This window comes from Erinaceus europaeus, chromosome 9 (assembly GCF_950295315.1).
Source record: "Erinaceus europaeus chromosome 9, mEriEur2.1, whole genome shotgun sequence".
Classification (NCBI taxonomy): Eukaryota; Metazoa; Chordata; class Mammalia; order Eulipotyphla; family Erinaceidae; genus Erinaceus; species Erinaceus europaeus.
In genome coordinates, this window is record NC_080170.1 from 125,382,444 (window position 1) to 125,397,133 (window position 14,690).

The following is a 14,690-nucleotide window of genomic DNA, read 5'->3' on the forward strand; positions in this document are numbered from 1 at the left end:
CCCTCTCCTGTCTCTCTCCTCTCTCTCTCTCCTCTCTCTCCTCTCTGTCTCTCTCCTCTGTCTCTCTCTGCTATCTCTCTCCTATCTCTGTGTCTCTGTTCTGTCTCTGTTCTCTCTCTTGCTCCTCTGTCTCTCTCTCCTCTCTTTCTCTCTCTCTGTTGTCTCTCTCTCCTCTCTGTCTCTCTCTCCTCTCTCTGGCTGTCTCTCAAGTCAAGAAAGAACGTTGTCCCCAAGACGAGAGACCGGGGATGGGGGGATGGCACCCTCCAGTCCCCCCGCAGCTCTGGGTGTGGGGCCTCCAGCAGGCTGGGCTGACTTCCTGCTCTGAACCTGTGTGGGTGACACTGGGCTGTGACCATCCCCTGTCTGGAGTGTCGGGGCTGCCCCTGTCTGCCCTGGGTGGCGGGAATGTCCCTGTCTGCCCTGGGTGTCGGGAATCTGCCCTGGGTGGCGGGAATGTCACTCACTGTCTGCCCTGGGTGGCGGGAATGTCACTCACTGTCTGCCCTGGGTGGCGGGAATGTCACTCACTGTCTGCCCTGGGTGGCGGGAATATCAACTGTCTGCCCTGAGTGGCGGGAATGTCCCTGTCTGCCCTGGGTGGCGGGAATGTCCCTGTCTGCCCTGGGTGGCGGGAATGCCCTGGGTGGCGGGAATGCCCCTGGGTGGGCTGAGTGGCGGGAATGTCCCTGTCTGCCCTGGGTGGTGGGAATGTCACTCACTGTCTGCCCTGGGTGGCGGTAATGTCCCTGTCTGCCCCTGGGTGGCGGGAATGCCCCTGGGTGGGCTGAGTGGCGGGAATGTCCCTGTCTGCCCCTGGGTGGGCTGAGTGGCAGGAATGTCACTGTCTGCCCTGGGTGGCGGGAATGTCCCTGTCTGCCCTGGGTGGCGGGAATGCCCTGGGTGAGCTGAGTGGCGGGAATGTCACTGTCTGCCCCGGGTGGCAGGAATGTGCTGGGTGGCGGGAATGCCCTGGGTGGGCTGAGTGGCGGGAATGTCACTGTCTGCCCCGGGTGGCGGGAATGTGCTGGGTGGCGGGAATGCCCCGGGTGGCGGGAATGCCCTGGGAGGGCTGAGTGGCGGGAATGTCCCTGTCTGCCCCGGGTGGCGGGAATGCCCTGGCGGCTGACGGCACCGCTGCCCCGGATCAGGTCTTCTCCTGCCGCAGTAACATGAACAAACACCTGCTCACACACGGGGACAAGAAATACACCTGTGAGATCTGCGGCCGCAAGTTCTTCCGTGTGGATGTGCTGCGGGACCACATTCACGTGCACTTCAAGGTGCTGGCGTGGGGCCTGGGGGGCCGGGACCCTCGGGGTGGTGGGCGCACGGCCCCTGGTAGCGTCTGGCTTCCCTGGCCCTGGGGCTCCTGTTTCCAGGCTCAGTGACCCCACCGCCCAGGGCCCCACTTTGTTGCCGGCGTCACCCGCACAGGGACCCTGGGGACCCCGACCCGCCCTCTGGCCAGGTGCCACCACCCAGGGACGGCCGGCCCTGCCCGAGGTGCCCAGGCCGCTGACCCGCCCGCACGCAGGACATCGCCCTGATGGACGACCAGCAACGGGAGGAGTTCATCGACAAGATCGGCATCTCCTCCGAGGACAACGAGGAGCACTCGGACGGGAGCACGGACTCCGGGCTGCACAAGTACAGCTGCAAGCGATGCCAGGTGGGCCAGGGCCGGGCGGTCCAGTGAGTGGCGGCGGGGACCCTGAGGTCTGCGAGTCCTGGGAGAGAAAGGGGAGACACCCCATAGCCCTGCCCACCTCCATGGGCTCCCTGGGTGCTGTGCAGGGTGCTGAGAGAGGAGACACCCCCACAGCCCTGCCCACCCTCCATGGGCTCCCTGGATGCTGTGCCTGGTGCTGAGAGAGGAGAGACCCCACAGCCCTGCCCACCCTCCATGGGCTCCCTGGGTGCTGTGCAGGGTGCTGAGAGAGGAGACACCCCACAGCCCTGCCCACCCTCCATGGGCTCCCTGGGTGCTGTGCAGGGTGCTGAGAGAGGAGACACCCCACAGCCCTGCCCACCCTCCATGGGCTCCCTGGGTGCTGTGCAGGGTGCTGAGAGAGGAGAGACCCCACAGCCCTGCCCACCCTCCATGGGCTCCCTGGGTGCTGTGCAGGGTGCTGAGAGAGGAGAGACCCCACAGCCCTGCCCACCTTCCATGGGCTCCCTGGGTGCTGTGCCTGGTGCTGAGAGAGGAGACACCCCACAGCCCTGCCCACCCTCCATGGGCTCCCTGGGTGCAGTGCAGGGTGCTGAGAGAGGAGACACCCCACAGCCCTGCCCACCCTCCATGGGCTCCCTGGGTGCTGTGCAGGGTGCTGAGAGAGGAGACACCCACAGCCCTGCCCACCCTCCATGGGCTCCCTGGGTGCTGTGCCTGGTGCTCCTGTGTGGTCCAGAGCTTGACCCGGGCTCTTGGCTGACCGTGTCCCCAGCTGACGTTCGGCCGCGGCCGCGAGTACCTTCGCCACATCATGGATGTGCACAAAGAGAAGGGTCACGGCTGCAGCATCTGCCACCGACGCTTTGCCCTCAAGGCCACGTACCACGCGCACATGGTCATCCACCGGGAGAACCTGCCTGACCCCAACGTGCAGAAGTGAGGGGAGCTGGGCCCCAGCGTGCAGGAGTGAGGGGGGCTGGGTCCCCAGCGAGCAGGAGTGAGGGGTGCTGGGCCCTCAGGGTGCAGGAGTGAGGGGGGCTGGACCCCAGCGTGCAGGAGTGAGGGGGGCTGGGCCCCCAGGGTGCAGGAGTGAGGGGGGCTGGGCCCCAGGGTGCAGGAGTGAGGGGGGCTGGGTCCCCAGCGAGCAGGAGTGAGGGGGGCTGGGCCCCAGGGTGCAGGAGTGAGGGGGGCTGGACCCCAGGGTGCAGGAGTGAGGGGGGCTGGGCCCCCAGGGTGCAGGAGTGAGGGGGGCTGGGCCCCAGGGTGCAGGAGTGAGGGGGGCTGGGCCCCCAGGGTGCAGGAGTGAGGGGGGCTGGGCCCCAGGGTGCAGGATGAGGGGGGCTGGACCCCAGGGTGCAGGATGAGGGGGGCTGGGCCCCCAGGGTGCAGGAGTGAGGGGGGCTGGGCCCCAGGGTGCAGGATGAGGGGGGCTGGACCCCAGGGTGCAGGATGAGGGGGGCTGGGCCCCCAGGGTGCAGGAGTGAGGGGGGCTGGGCCCCAGGGTGCAGGAGTGAGGGGGGCTGGGCCCCAGCGTGCAGGAGTGAGGGGGGCTGGGCCCCAGGGTGCAGGAGTGAGGGGGGCTGGGTCCCCAGCGAGCAGGAGTGAGGGGGGCTGGGCCCCCATGGTGCAGGAGTGAGGGGAGCTGGGCCCCAGCGTGCAGGAGTGAGGGGAGCTGGGCCCCAGTGTGCAGGAGTGAGGGGGGCTGGACCCCAGCGTGCAGGAGTGAGGGGGGCTGGACCCCAGGGTGCAGGAGTGAGGGGGGCTGGGCCCCAGGGTGCAGGAGTGAGGGGGGCTGGGCCCTCATGGTGCAGGAGTGAGGGGGGCTGGGCCCCAGGGTGCAGGAGTGAGGGGGGCTGGACCCCAGCGTGCAGGAGTGAGGGGGGCTGGGCCCCCAGGGTGCAGGAGTGAGGGGGGCTGGGCCCCAGGGTGCAGAAGTGAGGGGGGCTGGGCCCCAGGTTGCAGGAGTGAGGGGGGCTGGACCCCAGGGTGCAGGAGTGAGGGGGGCTGGACCCCAGGGTGCAGGAGTGAGGGGGGCTGGGCCCCAGCGTGCAGGAGTGAGGCCTTGGTGCGGGCAGCAGGAGAGCAGAGGTCGGGCGTCCTAGGCCGAGGGGACAGCGATGGGACAGTGAGCAGCCTCCCGCCTGGGGTCCCTCTCCCACCTGACACCTGGATACCCCGTGGGGAGCGGCCCGGCCCCCCCCTGCGGTGTGCCGAGCGAGGTTCCGCCCACAGGTACATCCACCCCTGCGAGATCTGCGGCCGCATCTTCAACAGCATCGGGAACCTGGAGCGCCACAAGCTCATCCACACAGGTGCGCTCCCTGGGCGGGGCCTGGGGCGGGCGGGGCCTGGGAGGGGAGGGGCCTGGGGCGGGGCCTGTGAAGGGGCGGGGCCTGGATGGGAGGGCCTGGGGCGGGGCCTATGAGGGGAGGGGCCCGTGGGTGTGGTCGGGGGCGGGGGGCGGGGCCTGAGTGAAGCCTGGGAGGGCCCTGGTTTCCCATAGGGCCTTGAGGGAGCCTGGGCCTGGAGGGAGGCCTGGAGATGGAGTTGGCTGGATCCTGGTGGGGTGGTGGCCTTTGGGACCCTGGGGGGCTGGGTCCTAGGGAGGTGGGGGCCGAGGTCGGTGCTGGGGCCTAAGGAGGCGGAGGCTGCCATCAGGGACTGGGGGCTAAGGAGACGGGGGTCGGGACCGGGGGCTAAGAAGAAGGGGTCGGGGTCGGGGTTGGGGGCTAAGGAGAAGGGGTCGGGGTCGGGGTTGGGGGCTAAGGAGAAGGGGTCGGGGCCGGGGGCTGGGGGTAAGGAGAAGGGGTCGGGGCTGGGGGCTAAGGAGAAGGGGGTTGGGGTCAGGGGTCGGGGGCTAAGGAGAAGGGGTCGGGGTCGTGGCCGGGGGCTAAGGAGAAGGGGGTCGGGGTCAGGGGCTGGGGGTAAGGAGAAGGGGTCGGGGTCGTGGCCGGGGGCTAAGGAGAAGGGGGTCGGGGTCAGGGGCCGGGGGCTAAGGAGAAGGGGGTCGGGGTCGGGGCTGGGGGCTGAGAAGGGGGTCGGGGTCAGGGGCCGGGGGTAAGGAGAAGGGGGTCGAGGGTCGGGTTCGGGGGCTAAGGAGAAAGGGGTCAGGGCTGGGGCTAAGGAGAAGGGGGTCGGGGCTGGGGCTAAGGAGCTGTGGCTGGGTCCCGGGGTCCTGGCATCAGTGGTGGTGGCAGCTCGGTGACACCCCCCCCCCCCCCCCCCCGTCCCCAGGTGTGAAGAGCCACGCGTGCCAGCAGTGCGGGAAGACCTTCGCCCGCAAGGACATGCTGAAGGAGCACATGCGCGTGCACGACGACATCCGCGAGTACCTGTGCGCAGAGTGCGGCAAGGGTGCGTCACGGCGGGGGACTGGGCGGGTCTGCGCGGGGTCGGTGCGGGGTCATCACACGGTCAGCTTGTGGTGTGTGCGGGGTCAGCGCGTGGTCAGTGCGGGGTCATCACACGGTCAGCGCGTGGTGTGTACGGGGTCAGCTTGTGGTGTGTGCGGGGTCAGCGCGTGGTGTGTGCGGGGTCAGCGCGTGGTCAGTGCGGGGGTTAGCGTGTGGTGTGTGCGGGGTCAGCGCGTGGTGTGCGCGGGGTCAGCGTGTGGTGTCTTCTCCCTTTACTGTACCGGGAGGGGAGAGGCCAGGCCTGCGCTCTGCTCCTCTGTGGTCGAGCCGGGTCCCGGGTCCCCTCTGAGCCGCCCGCCCCGCGCCCAGGCATGAAGACGAAGCACGCGCTGCGCCACCACATGAAGCTGCACAAGGGCATCAAGGAGTACGAGTGCCACCAGTGCCACCGCAAGTTCGCCCAGAAGGTCAACATGCTCAAACACTACAAGCGGCACACGGGTGAGCCCGGCGCCCAGCCAGCCCCACCCCTGCCCGCCCTGCCTGCCAGCCATGCAGCCCCACCCCTGCCCGTCATGTCCGCCAGCCACGCAGCCCCACCCCTGCCCGCCGTGCCCGCCAGCCACGCAGCCCCACCCGTGCCCGCCAGCCACGCAGCCCCACCCGTGCCCGCCAGCCACGCAGCCCCAGCCGTGCCCACCATGCCCGCCAGCCACGCCACCACCGCACAGCCCCACCCCTGCCCGCTATGCCCACCAGCCACACCACCGCCACGATGCCCCACCCCTGCTCACTGTGCCCGCCAGCTACACCCACCCCCAACCCCTACCCATCAGCTGCCCTTTGCCCCTCCTGGCCAGCTCCCACCTCTCACTCCTGGGCACCGTCAGGCCCTTGCCATACCACAGACGGACTCCCCAAGTGCAGGCACCACGGTGCATGAGCCAAGCCCGTCAGGGAATGTGGGAGGGCACCTCCTTTACCACACAGGGACCTGGGTCCGAGCCCCCGACAACAGACGGTAGCACTGGGTCTCCTGCCCTCGGGTCTGTCTGAAGCCGTCAGAAGCCCACCGAGGGAGGCAGAAAAGGAAATGGGACAGTTTATCAGGGAGCCGGGTGGGGGCCCATCGAGCGCACATAACAGTGCACGAGGGCCCGGGTTCAAGCCCCCGGCCTCCAGCTACAGGGGAGCCCAGGAGGTGAAGCAGGGCGGCTGGCGTCCTGTCTCCGTCCGGCATAGACACAGAAACACAAAGCCAGACAGGCGGGCCGAGTACATGGCTGAGTGGGCGGTCTCCAGGGAGGGACCCCCACACACAGCCCGGCTGAGCCCCTCCCGGCGCCCCGCCCAGGGATCAAGGACTTCATGTGCGAGCTGTGCGGAAAGACCTTCAGCGAGAGGAGCACCATGGAGACCCACAAGCTCATCCACACGGGTGAGCGGCCGCCTCCGCGGGGCCCGGCCATGGGGGGGGGGGAGTCCCGGGGCCGCGCGTGGGCTCACCGCCGCCCCTCCCCGGCCGCGCAGTGGGCAAGCGGTGGCCGTGCTCCGTGTGTGACAAGAAGTACGTGACCGAGTACATGCTGCAGAAGCACGTCCAGCTGACGCACGACAAGGTGGAGGCCCAGAGCTGCCAGCTGTGCGGCACCAAGGTGTCCACGCGCGCCTCCATGAGCCGCCACATGCGCCGCAAGCACCCCGAGGTGGGCACTGCAGCGGGCCGCCCCTGCCCCCAGCTCCCGCTCGGCTCTCTGCCCCTTGCCTTCCCGTGTCCCCGTGCCCCATCCTCTGCCCCATCCGGTCCCCGTTCCCCTGTCCCGAGCCCTGTCCCCGTCCCCCGTCCCCGTACCCCGTCCTCTGCCCCGTCCCAATTCCCTGTCCCAGTCCCCCTGTCTCCATCCTTCTGTCCCCGTCCCAAGTCCCTGTCCCCGTCCCCCTGTCCCCATCCCATCTCCGTCCCCCTGTCTCCGTCCCCCTGTCCCCGTCCCCCTGTCCCCATCCCCCTGTTCCTGCCCCCTGTCCCCATCCCCCTGTCTCTGTCCCCATCCCTGTCCCCATCCCTGTCCCCCGTCCCCCTGTCCTCTGCCCCATCTCAAGTCCCTGTCCCCGTCCTCTGTTGTCCTCCATCCCCACCCCTGTTCATGTCCCCTGCCCCCTGTCCTCTGCCCTCTGTCCCCCATCCTCTGTCCCCCCTGTCCTCTGTCCCTCTGTCCCCAGCCACCAGTCTGTCATCTGTCCCCTTCCTGTGTCCCCATCCCCCAGGCCTCTGTCCCCTCCACCCCCACACCCGTCCCTGTCCCCTGCTCTCTTGTCCTTCTGTCCCCCGTTCTCTGTCCCTATCCCTTGTCCTGTCCTCTGTCCCCCTGTCCTCTCTGCCTCCAGCTCTCCATCTCTCCCTGTCTCTCTCCCTCCACCCCCTGCCTTCCTCTCTGCCCCGCTGTCCCCGTCCCTCTCCTGTCCTGGTGTGAGGACCGTGGGGACACATGAGGACGAGGTGCCAAGCCCACTATGTCCCCAGGGCCTTTCTCCTGGGGCTGGTGACAGCTGAAGGTGCGCCCCAGGGCCGGGCTCAGGGCTCATCAGGCTGCCCTCTCGGGACAGGCTCGGGGCGTCCCCCCACCCCACAAACAACCCCCACCTGGACATGTGGCCTGGGGGTGGGTCTAGGCTCCAGCCCGAGCAGGGCACACACACACGCACACACACAGACACACGCACACACAGAGACACACGCACACACACAGACACACGCACAGACACACACAGACACAGGCACACGCACAGACACACGCACACACACACACACATAGACATACGCACACACCCATCCCCGCTGACTGAGGTCCTGGCCTGACCCCTCAGGTCCTGGCCGTGAGGATCGATGACCTGGAGCGCCTCCCCGAGACCACCACCATCGACGCCTCCTCCATCGGCATCGTGCAGGTGAGGGCGGGAGACCCCGGCCGGGGGCTGGCGGGGACTTGAACCCGGGCCCGGGCGCACAGGGCAGACCCTCTCTGGTGAGCCACCTCCCAGCCCCGATGCCCTCGTCTGTGTGCCGTCTCCTCTGGGAGGTGACGTGGGCCCCCGGCTATTATCTTCTTTTCCTTACTTACTGTTTCATTTTTATTGGTTTACTTGTTTATTTCTGTAGCAGAGCCCTGCTGAGCTCTGGCTGCTGGTGGTGCTGGGGTTGAACCCGGGACCTCGGAGCCTCAGGCAGGAGAATCTGTGTGCAGAATCCCTGTCTGTCTCCCCAGCTTACTTCATTCGTTTGTCTGTTTATTTCTCCTGCCTCCGGGGCTGGTGCCGGCCGGGGCTCTGTGCCCGCACAACACACCCACGGCGCTGTGGCCTCTTTTTTGTTTTTCTGTTTTTCTACTGGACAGGACGGAGAGAAGTTGGAGAGGGGAGGGAGCTAGAGAGAAAAACAGAGACATCCGCAGACCTGCTCCCCGCTCAGGGAGTGTCCCCCCTGTAGGAGGGGCGCGGGGGCCTGAACGCAGGTTCTTGCACGTGGTACTATGCGCCCTTCTCAGGTGTGCCGCCACCTGGCCGCGTGAGCGGGCCGTCCCTGTCCGCAGAGGGCAGAGGGCAGAGGGGAAAGGGCAGGGGCCAGAGGGTTTCCAGGAAGACCCCTGGGGCTGCCAGGGGCCAACTCGCTCGCACCGGCCACTCCACTGCCCCACCGTCCACCCCACTCCACTGTGCACCCCACTCCACCGTCCACCCCACTCCATCGTCCACCCCACTCCACCGTCCACCCCACCCCACTGTGCACCCCACTGTCCAGCAAACCCCACCGTCCACCCCACTCCATCGTCCACCCCACCCCACTGTGCACCCCACTGTCCAGCAAACCCCACCGTCCACCCCACTCCACCGTCCACCCCACCCCACTGTGCACCCCACTCCACCGTCCACCCCACTCCACCGTCCACCCCACCCCACTGTCCACCCCACTCCACTGTCCACCCCACTGTCCAGCCCACCCCACCGGCCACCCCACCCCACTGTCCACCCCACTCCATAGTCCACTGCTGGGGGGCTAGGCAGGACTCGTCTGTGGGCCCTGGGGAGCCAGGTGTGCCTCCTTCATGGGTTAGGCCAGACCCACCCACCAACCCTGCTCTGCCCTCCCTGCTCTGCCCTCCCTGCTCTGCCCTCCCTGCTCTGCCCACCCTGCTCTGCTCTCCCTGCTCTGCTCTCCCTGCTCTGCCCTCCCTGCTCTGCTCTCCCTGCTCTGCCCACCCTGCTCTGCCCACCCTGCTCTGCCCACCCTGCTCTGCCCTCCCTGCTCTGCCCTCCCTGCTCTGCCCTCCCTGCTCTGCCCACCCTGCTCTGCCCTCCCTGCTCTGCTCTCCCTGCTCTGCCCTCCCTGCTCTGCCCACCCTGCTCTGCCCTCCCTGCTCTGCCCTCCCTGCTCTGCCCACCCTGCTCTGCCCTCCCTGCTCTGCCCACCCTGCTCTGCCCTCCCTGCTCTGCCCTCCCTGCTCTGCCCTCCCTGCTCTGCTCTCCCTGCTCTGCCCTCCCTGCTCTGCTCTCCCTGCTCTGCCCACCCTGCTCTGCCCTCCCTGCTCTGCCCTCCCTGCTCTGCCCTCCCTGCTCTGCCCACCCTGCTCTGCCCACCCTGCTCTGCCCTCCCTGCTCTGCCCACCCTGCTCTGCCCTCCCTGCTCTGCCCTCCCTGCTCTGCCCTCCCTGCTCTGCCCTCCCTGCTCTGCCCACCCTGCTCTGCCCTCCCTGCTCTGCCCTCCCTGCTCTGCCCACCCTGCTCTGCCCACCCTGCTCTGCCCTCCCTGCTCTGCCCACCCTGCTCTGCCCACCCTGCTCTGCCCTCCCTGCTCTGCCCTCCCTGCTCTGCCCACCCTGCTCTGCCCACCCTGCTCTGCCCACCCTGCTCTGCCCTCCCTGCTCTGCCCACCCTGCTCTGCCCTCCCTGCTCTGCCTTCCCTGCTCTGCCCACCCTGCTCTGCTCTCCCTGCTCTGCCCTCCCTGCTCTGCCCTCCCTGTTCTGCTTACCCTGCTCTGCTCACCCTGCTCTGCCCTCCCTGCTCTGCTCACCCTGCTCTGCCCACCCATCCTGCTCTGCCCACCCTGCTCTGCCCTCCCTGCTCTGCCCTCCCTGCTCTGCCCACCCTGCTCTGCTCTCCCTGCTCTGCCCTCCCTGCTCTGCCCTCCCTGTTCTGCTTACCCTGCTCTGCTCACCCTGCTCTGCCCTCCCTGCTCTGCTCACCCTGCTCTGCCCACCCATCCTGCTCTGCCCACCTGCTCTGCCCCCAGCAGCCGGAGCTGGGTCTGGAGCCGGACGCGGGAGAGGGGCGGCAGTCCAAGGCCGGGCGCCGCGGCCACAGGCGGAAGCACAAGGTGGAGGAGGGGGCGGCCGGTGCACCGGGCCCCGAGGACGCCGACGTGGGCGAGTTCCCGGACAAGGAGGCGGCCTTCCCGAGCGCCGGGGCTGAGGAGACCGACTCGGCCGTGCACAGCCTCCAGCAGGTGAGCGTCCGGCCGCCCGCACCTCCCGCCCCGTGTCCCCGACCCTCCCTGGTCACAGAGGCCGAGTGGCTGCGGGATCCGGGGTCGCGGGTACAGGCAGACGGGAGCTGTGGGCGTTCCGGGGGCTCATCGGGATTTGGGGTGCTCTTATCAGACTTGGGGTGACACCAGGGAGTGAACACGGGGCCCCGGGCATCCAAGGTACCACCACTGGGCAGCGTCCCCACAGCTAATGGGCGTCTCTGGGGGCAGTGAGGGGGGTCTCTGAGGGCAGGGGAGGGTCTCTGAGGGAAGGGGTCTCAAGCAGTGGGGTGTCTATGGGGGTCTTTCAGGCTGTGGACATCTTTCCGGGGGCCCGTGAGGGCAGTGGGAGGTGTCTCCAGGGGTCTCTGCGGAGGATGGGCTCTCGGGCGGTGGGGGTCTCCGGCTCACTGCCCCCGCCGCCAGGTGGTGGTGACCCTGGGCGAGCCCGGCGCGGGGCCGCCGTCCAGCTCCGTGGGCCTGACCAACATCACGGTGACGCCCATCACGTCGGCGGCCGGCTCGCAGTTCACCAGCCTGCAGCCCGTGGCCGTGGGCCCCCTGGCCGCCCCCGAGCGCCAGCTGCAGCTGGACAACTCCATCCTCACCGTCACCTTCGACACGGTCAGCGGCTCGGCCGTGCTGCACCCCCAGCCTGAGGTGCCCGCCCCGCAGTCGGTGGCCCACTTCATCAACCTCACCACCCTCGTCAACTCCATCGCCCCGCTGGGCGAGCAGCACCCCCTGGCCTGGAGGGCCGTGCCCCCCTCGGACGCCCTGCCCGCGCCCCCACCCCAGGGCCCGCCGCCGCCCGCTGCCCCCGCCCAGACGCCCCCGGCCGAGCCCCCGCAGCAGCAGATGTACAGCTACTGACCGACAGACGGACGGACGGGGCACCCACTCCACGCCGGGGACGCACGGATGGGGACCGAACCCCCAAGTGGGCTGAGCGTCCGGCCCCCCGGCCCCGCAGCCTCTGCCGACTGAGCCGCGCGGGGGCCCCGGGCACCTGCCCCCACCCCCCGGAAGCACCAAGGACTGACAGATGGACGGACGGACGGACGGGGGTGGGGTGTGTGCAGGGACGGCCGTGTCTCGGGCACCTGAGCGCTCCCACCCACTCCGGGCTGTGTGGCCCGCCACCCCCACCGGGTGCTCTGTCACCAGGGGCGACACACGGCACGGTCACCCGGCCGCTGGCGTCAGTGTGCAGAAGCTACCTCGACTCCGCCAAGCACCCTCCCCCCGTCCTCCGAGCTCCCCGGGCTGTGGGGTCCCCCAGTCAGCCCCCCCTGCCCCCCATCTCTCCCGGGTGTCAGGGCCCTGGCCGGGTGGGGGGGCATCTGCTGAGTCGCTTGCCGGAGTCTGCACTGGAGGGGGCCGCCCGGTGTGTCCCCTCAGCCTCCCCCACCCCAGCCACTCTCAGGACTCAGACGCCCCGACTGCGCCCCCCCCCCCCCATGCTCGGGGACCCCTGTGTTCACTGGGCCGAGGGGAAGGTGACATGTCACCTCCAGTCCACTGGAAGCCACGTCTCCATCCCCAGAATGTGTGGGTCTTCAGCCCCCACAGCCAGCCTTACTTGTCCCCGTGTCTCTGCCCCTCGTCCCCCAGGAGAGATGAGTCCTGGGCGGGGGGCCTTCCTGACCCCCAGACCCAGGTGCAGACCTGGCCCCTGCCCCCAAGACTCAGTCCACCCCCAGCGGGGACCGAGCCGTCCTGACCTGCCGCCTGACAGGGGTACCATCCGGGTTTTTATTTATGATTATTTTTCTTTATTTATGTATATAATTCACTGCTTTTCTCGGCTCACCCAATGGTCCTGGGCCATGGGGGTGCAGCCTCTGGAACTTTGTCTCCTTCCTTGGAGACAAACTCACCGCCCAGGGTCCCGGAACTGTCCAGCTATGGGAGCCCCCGGGCGCCTGAGCTAGGGAGGGGGAGGGGGCAGAGGGGCAGGGGTCCCGGGCCACTTTCCTCCTTTCTCCTGGCACCATGGGCTCCTCTCCTGCCTCCCGGCCCGGGGTGAAGGAACATTGAGAGGCCGGCTTGACTTTTTTTAAGTTCTGTTTGTGTCCGGAGTGTGAAGCTGCCGGCCACACTCCCCACGGAGCGCCCACTTCCCCAGGCCGGACAGTTCCATGGTGTCTCAAAGAGGAAAAAGACGGGAAAGCAGAAAGCTGTGGATTTGCGTCAAACAACCAGAGGGAGAGGAGGGAGGGAGAGTCAGCTGTTGTGGTGCCCGGGGCAGGTGGTGGGCAGGCGGGGGGGCAGGGGGGCCGGGCAGCAAGTCCTCTGCACCCCCAGACGCTTCCTGGGGGGCGGCTGGGACCCCTGACCCCGGCTGCCTGTGAATTAAGGGGCAGTGATCTGGGTCTCTGCAGAGCGGCTCCCGGGCTGCCGGACCCACTAGGGAACACTCCCGCCCAGCCATCTGGCCCTTGGACCTACGGCCCCCCGGGGAAGAGGGGTCTCCTGGGGGTGACGACCACCTTGAGCAGCAAGCCTGCCCTCCCCCTCTGTCCTGTCGGCTTGTGTGACTATCAATAAAAGGTGCTGTCTCGGGGGCCTTCTCACTCCTTTGTGCGGCTCCGGCAGTAACCCTGGTTTTAGAGGGGACCGAGGAGGGACGCCCGCCCACCACCCTACAAACAGACTGCTGCCTGAGGCCCTGAGGCCCCAGGTTCAGTCCCCAGCACCACAGCCAGAGCTCAGCAGGGCTCTGGGGCGGGGGAGGTGATGACGGATCTCCCTGTGGACAGAGCGGTGCCCTCGGGTGACCTGGTGAGTCCCCAGTGCCCTCGGGTGACCTGGTGAGTCCCCAGATGGTCCTGGGCAGTGGAGAGGTCCCCAGCCCTGAGGCGGGGAGACGGCCCACGCAGAGGTCGCGTCCGCCCTGGGCGCTGGAGCTTGAACCCGGCCCCAGCTCCGTGCTCTCTCTCCGGTTCCTTTACAGTCACCAATGATAAGCTCTCGGCTCTCACACGCGTGAGCCACGTGTGTGCACAAGATACATGCCCGTGGAGCCACACTTGTGCATACTTGTGTGTGCAGAGACATGCCGTTCGCGTGTGATTGATAGATTTTTTTTTTTTTTGCCTCCAGGGTTATCGCGGGGGCTCAGTGCCTGCACTACAAATCCACTGCCCCTGGAGGCCATTTTCCCCCGTCTTATTGAACAGGACAGAGAGACTGAGAGGGTGGAGAGGTAGAAAGGGAGAGACGGAGACACCTGCAGCCCTGCTTCACCACTTGGAAAGCTTTCTCCTTGCACACTATAATGTGTACACCCAACTGAATGTACCACTGCCGGCCCAGAGATTTGATTTTTTTTTTTGTAAAAGATTTTTTAAGTGTATTTCTTTTTTAAAGTTTTATCTTATTTTCTTTATTTACTTATTGGATTGACACAGCCAGAAATTGACAGGGAAGGGCATGATAGAGAGGGAGAGAGACAGACCCCTGCAACCCTGCTTTACCACTCGTGAAGCTTTCCCAATACAGGTGGGGACCAGGGGTTCGAACCTGGGTCCTTCTATGTTGTAACGTGTGCTCAAGCAGATTTGGTTTTTTAAATTATTATTATCGGTGACTTAATGTTGACTTACAAAGTTACGAGATAGCGGGTATAATCCCACCACGTCCCGCCGCCAGAGTCCTGTGTCCCCGTTCCCTCCACTGGAACCTGCAGAGGTTCTCCCCAGGTCACACATGTGGGGGACTTATTTCTAGAGCTGTCTGTCTCTATATATTCGCTCATCTTCACTAGGCCTACTTCTCTTCCTATCTAAGTCATGCCTACAGCTGGGGCTACTTCCCAGTGTCCTCCTTTTTCCCTCTTCTTTCCGGGTCCTGATGGAGTTGCAGTCCAGAGCCCTCTGGTCACCTTCCCCTGACATTTCTCCCCATCAGGGAGTCTGGACCAAGATCCATTATAAGCTTTTTTTTTTTTTTGCCTCCAGGGTTATTGCTGGGCTCAGTGCCTGCGCCATGAATCCACCGCTCCTGGAGGCCATTTCGCCCCTTTTGTTGCCCTTGTTGTGGTTATTAGTGTTATTGTTGATGTCATCGTTGTTGGATAGGACAGAGAGAAATGGAGAGAGGAGGGGAAGACAGAAAGGGGGAGAGAAAGACACCTGCAGA

General features: G+C 66.9%; 1 protein-coding gene across 5 annotated transcripts in view; it reads left to right on the plus strand.

The window, feature by feature from the left end:
• Positions 1-13,113, plus strand: part of PRDM15 (PR/SET domain 15) — a 54,749-nt gene extending 41,636 nt beyond the window's left edge. For 3 of the 5 annotated variants that reach the window (XM_060198737.1, XM_060198735.1, XM_060198736.1), the window contains exons 14-24: positions 1,152-1,283; positions 1,538-1,672; positions 2,448-2,611; positions 3,908-3,987; positions 4,910-5,029; positions 5,398-5,529; positions 6,383-6,466; positions 6,559-6,734; positions 7,894-7,974; positions 10,314-10,526; positions 10,974-13,113. In XM_060198737.1, coding sequence (XP_060054720.1) covers positions 1,152-1,283; positions 1,538-1,672; positions 2,448-2,611; positions 3,908-3,987; positions 4,910-5,029; positions 5,398-5,529; positions 6,383-6,466; positions 6,559-6,734; positions 7,894-7,974; positions 10,314-10,526; positions 10,974-11,420 — 1,764 coding nt within the window. In that variant the 3' untranslated portion in view covers positions 11,421-13,113. The remainder of the gene's footprint in view (positions 1-1,151; positions 1,284-1,537; positions 1,673-2,447; positions 2,612-3,907; positions 3,988-4,909; positions 5,030-5,397; positions 5,530-6,382; positions 6,467-6,558; positions 6,735-7,893; positions 7,975-10,313; positions 10,527-10,973) is intronic. The other 2 variants (XM_060198738.1, XM_060198739.1) reach the window with 1 other exon arrangement.
• Positions 13,114-14,690: the final 1,577 nt, after the last annotated feature.